The sequence below is a fragment of the Lepidothrix coronata genome, unplaced genomic scaffold (assembly GCF_001604755.1).
Source record: "Lepidothrix coronata isolate B3197 unplaced genomic scaffold, Lepidothrix_coronata-1.0 Scaffold1285, whole genome shotgun sequence".
In the NCBI taxonomy this organism is placed as follows: domain Eukaryota; kingdom Metazoa; phylum Chordata; class Aves; order Passeriformes; family Pipridae; genus Lepidothrix; species Lepidothrix coronata.
In genome coordinates, this window is record NW_016691465.1 from 1 (window position 1) to 5039 (window position 5039).

The 5039-nt window shown below is 38.6% G+C and overlaps 1 protein-coding gene across 1 annotated transcript; it reads left to right on the top strand.

The window, feature by feature from the left end:
* Nucleotides 1-170: 170 nt before the first annotated feature.
* LOC108510547 (histone-lysine N-methyltransferase 2C-like) lies at nt 171-4813 on the top strand (the record flags this gene model as incomplete). Its single annotated transcript, XM_017840226.1, has 4 exons — nt 171-285; nt 1108-1280; nt 2048-2208; nt 4700-4813. Coding segments are annotated over 4 exons (563 nt in total), but the record flags the coding sequence as incomplete, so codon positions are not given.
* Between the last annotated feature and the right edge of the window lie 226 nt (nt 4814-5039).

A 5039-nucleotide genomic window follows, 5' to 3' on the forward strand; every position in this document is an offset into this window, starting at 1 on the left:
GTCTGCGCTCATATTTAAAAATCAATTTGAAGGCATTGTCTCTATTTGTAAGTAGTATTTGTTTATTTTCATGTGTTCAGCTGGGTACCTTCCTGTTTAGGCTTTTCATTAAGCAGATATTTTGTTGTGGCTCGCTTGAATAATTTTTAACCCCTTGCTACCTTCCTTAGACAATCTGGGGAAGACAACAAGATGCTGGTGTGTGACACATGTGACAAAGGCTACCACACTTTCTGTCTACAGCCGGTTATGGACGCCGTTCCAACAAATGGTTGGAAATGTAAAGTAAGTGGAAAGCTTTCAGAACACTTCCTTGTCTTTACAGGGGCCCAAGCTTTGTTACCCACAATACCAGGTGTATTGTGGGCTCCTGTTGCTGTGTAACATGACTTGTGATCTCTGAAGGAGTCCCACTTGTTTGTAAATCCTGTGGCCCTGCAGCTGCTCCGTGACGGGAGCTGTCAGTGCGGTGGCTGAAGCAGCCTTTGTAGGACAGTAAATCAACCTCCACAGGGGAAAGAGAAGTGTAGAATCCAGGTGGAATGGATAACCTTCACTTGATAACAGCTGCTCTCATGATCTGTTGTAAACTAAAATGTAAACTCAAGCCTGTAAAATTGCGTATGTGATCTGTACTTGAAGGCTCTTTATATTCAACTACTTGCTTACTAGAGCAGCAGTTCTGTAGCTCACAAGTTCCCTTGCATTTGAGGAGGGCAGGATGAATTTGTTGGCTTTTTTCAGTAACTTCTTGAGTAAGTGTAAGTAATAATAAAAATATGATTTCAGCATAACAAGGGAAATCCCCGTGTATGAGATGTATGTAATTTTGTATCAGTTTGTGACAGTCACATAAAATGACTGAGATTAGCAATAAAAATTTTGGTCTCATAAGAAATACTGCTTTCAAGTCAGGGAGTAGTGCAAGGAAACTTCTTGCTGTTGTGCAGGTTCTTCATGGGCTGTTAGCAGATCCTGGATAATTTGTTTGTGTTACCAAGGACAAAAACTATTACATTTAGCTCAAAACAGGAAAATGTCAGTTAATGGCAGTTCTATCACATTGCAAAATATCATAATTAACAACTAAATTCTTGTGATCTCTAGAACTGTAGAGTATGTGCTGAGTGTGGCACACGAACAAGTTGTCAGTGGCACCATAATTGTTTGGTATGTGACAGTTGTTACCAACAGCAAGACAACTTATCTTGTCCTTTCTGTGAAAAACTGTGCCTCCAAGACTTCCAGAAAGATATGTTGCATTGTCACATGTGCAAAAGGTAAGAATCCAAATTTTTGTTAAATTGTACTAAAATACATAGAGCTTATGATGAGCTGTGTGACATGGACGTGTTTCTGGGAAGGGTGTGTGCTGAGTTTGATGTGCAGTGCTGCAGCATCTTGTGCAGCTTCTTGATCCTTCATCCCTAAATACAATGAACAATAGTGGGTGGCTTTATTTTAATCTCAGCAAATAAGCATTAATTGGCAGTTACCTGAGGGTACCTGGCAGTTAGTTGCCTGCTGCAGCTGCTTCTTAAATTGCACCTATTTTGTGAGGAAGCAGACTAGAAAAGGCATTATCTTAACATTTAAAAGGCTGTTGTTTGCAATGATCTGTTTTGGTTTTTTTTAATTTTCAAGTATGCGTTTTCTGGTTTTGTTTATATGTTTTCAAGTATGTGTTTTGCTATTCCAGTAATAAAAAAATAAATTAAAAAATAACACTATTTACATTTTAAGAATTTAAACTATGTTTCATATTCAATGCTATTGTATCTTGCTGTGCAATATGATGATGTTACTATACATGTTGTAGAGTCCAGTTGGTTTTAGGGACAGTTTAGGTCTTCATGTTAAATTTGTTCACAGCTTGACGTGCTGATGTATCATGTTTATTTTTTTTAAATTCTCCATAATAAAGCATTGGTTGAAAATCTTTATTTCCCCATTGTATTGGGAAACAGTGCTATTTTTAATTGGTTTTTACTATGATGCTTTATATTTTTGTTGTTAAGTCATGGTCACAATAAATTAATCTCCCCAGGTGGATTCACATAGAATGTGACAGATCTCCAGGTAGTGAATTGGAGTCTCAGTTGAAAGACTACATCTGCACTCTTTGTAGACAAGGAGAAGGGGATCACACTCAGTCATGTGATGTAATGAACACTTCTGAACTCATTCCTGAACCTGACAGCATAACAGGTAATCAAATGTAAACTTCACAGTTCCAAAGTGCTGACATCAAATATAGCATCTGTAGCTGTCTCAACAAGTCTTTCGTGAACCAGCCACTCATATTCTGCTCTGTGGAGTTCATCCATTCCTTTATTTAACAGCAGCTGCTCAAGCAATCCATGGGTGAGCTGTCTTCTCCATTTGGCTTCAGGATCCTGTATACAAACGTGGGCTAGTAAGCACCTTAATTGTGGTTCTCAGCCTTCCAGCTTCCCAGACTGTAGCTGTAAACTTCTCTAATTTTTTTTTTAATATGGTACAGTTCATAAATGTATTTATTTAACAGCCTGTTTTATTCATTTGTGTCTACCTCCCAGACAAAGTCAGCTTCTGGTAGATGTTCCTGGAGACATCCAGTTCTCTCATTTCTCCCTTGCTACTTGCCAGTCTCATAGTGCCCCTGCCCCTCACTATGTCCAGGAAGGACACAGCAGTAGGAACTGGACTGTGTTCAAGGGAGAGGTGTATATTTAACTAAACAACTTTTAATTGGGTGTCCTTTTTCAAAGCAATATATGACTAGTCACCTTATTTCTGAAAGATTCTTGTCTAAGTGGACAAATCAAGCAGAAGGTGGAAAGGAAAGTTGTGGAGCAGTGTCAAGTATTTTATAAAAAATTACTCAGTAGCAGTAAGGAGGCACAGAGGGAACTTGGATCTGTTGATCTGAGTCTGGTGGGTCATCCACAAGAGCTGTGCAATGAGCTCTTAACTAAATGCCGTTGTGCATTTCACACCACGAGCTCTGTCGGGCAGCACCTGTGCTCCTGCTGCCTGAATTTCCCTGGGGAAGTACAGTTGTGGTTAAATTTAGAAGCAGGTAAAATGTAACAGATTAACTGCCATGTGCATTTTTTATCCTTAAACAGCAGTGCTTGTGCATTGATTTTGTGTTAAAAGAAATCTGTAGCTCTGTTGCATAAGTATCTATGCTTTTGAAAGTCTAAAATTCTGATAGGAAAGGGGAAATGCTGGACCACAGCAAAACTCTGATGTTTGTGTTCAAACTGATGTTTTGTGTAAACAAGTCATGCTCCTGGATGGTAGCCTGTGTATGTGAATGCTTACCTTTTGTGAGCAGTGAAGACATGATGAAAAAGGTGCTCCTGGAGGAAGGACAGTGACAGTAGGTAAATGTCTGTCAGTGAATCGGGTTAGAAAGAGTGGCCACTTCAGCCTTTGAAGATCTTCCTTTCCCTTCTGAAAGATTAGGAGAGGCTGTTGGACTCTCAGGCACTGTGCTTAGAACACTTCAAAGATGTCCAAAAATTACAGTGGGACAACACCCAATCTCCTACTGAAAACCCTTTTGAATAAGCCACAGGTGTATCTGAAGGGCTAAAGTTCTAAGTAATGCCTCTGTGAGGATTTCTAGCTACTAGAAGCATCGACAAGCATCCTCTTCTCTCCAAGGAAGAACAGGACTGTCATCTCAGCTACTAGGAGTAATCTGGAGCTATTACATTAGTACAGTCATGCAGTGTTTTATACCCAGGAGAGCACTTCTGTACTTTAAAATCAAATTTGGAGCCAATCTAAATGATCATTTCCTCCAAGTTAAAATATCACTTTAAAACTGGCAGAGTCTGAGAGCAGCTTTTAGGGTGCTAAAAGTAGCATCACCTAATAGTTTCTGTCTTTCTGAAGTTAAAGAAACTTTCTTGATGCAGAAAGCTATATTTGTTTTACTGTTTTTGTGCTAACATCCATGAAGAATCAGTTCCTTTCGAGTTAATGCTTGCTCTGTGTTTTGTTTTTCGTACTTCTAGTTTATATAATGCATTTTAATGAATTTCCTTAACTGAAAAAGCTTTTGCACAAGGAAAAAAAATAAGTATTTCCTGTTTCTGGGCTCTGCAATGATACTGTCAGCCAAAGAAACACTCAATAGTGCCTTTTCCATGCGAATTCATTAATTTAATAGGAGGAACTGACAGATAAGATATCCTAGCTCTAATGTGGCAAAATTTAGTTTTCATATTGTTGAACAGATAGGTTGAAAATCAGTGTTCCAAGTGCTGATAGTAGATGGAACCTCATATCTATGCCATAAGCCATTGTAGTATTTGTATAAAAACTTGAAGCCTTCATGTTACAAGTTCTGTTGAATTTAACAGACTTGGAATTTAAGAAAAAACCTTTTTGTATTGCTCAGGTTATGCAAAAGTGACTATGTGTATGTTTTCACAATTAGGGGTATATAATTGCTTTACAGACGTGTTTCACCATCTGAAAAGTATAAAACATCTTCAGTGTTAATGAGTCAAAGGTTCTTAATTTTTAAGGAGCACTATGTAGTGTCCCTAACCTTCTCATTGACCTGGCTTGTCCTAACTCCTATCATCATTAAACATCAATCTCTTTAGCCAAAAGGTCAAACAGTCACAGCAACTACTGATGCCATAGTAATAGAATAAACATCATAGCAATTTTATTAACTTCTTTGCTTCTCCTTCAGCTTGTACAAATGAAATGGAAATGGAAGGTGGTGGAGAGGATGTGACATTTCAGGAACAACCTGTTACTGGTGATGGCCCTGATCAGGAATCAGCTGTTGGACATGTCCCAGAAGGTAAGAAAGGGTTTTGCACTCTGAGAAAATTCAATTCAGAACTCCTCAGTACCATTCAGTAAGGTCTCTAGTACTTTATAAACTTAAGGGGAAAAAGTGCCTAGAAAGCAGTAGGAGACATATTGCCACAGTTCTGCTATCTGAGCTCTCAAGCAAGAGTATAAACTCTTGCTGAAGAAGGATGTTACTGAGAGCAGAGGTACTCTTCAGAATATTTGTGTAGGAG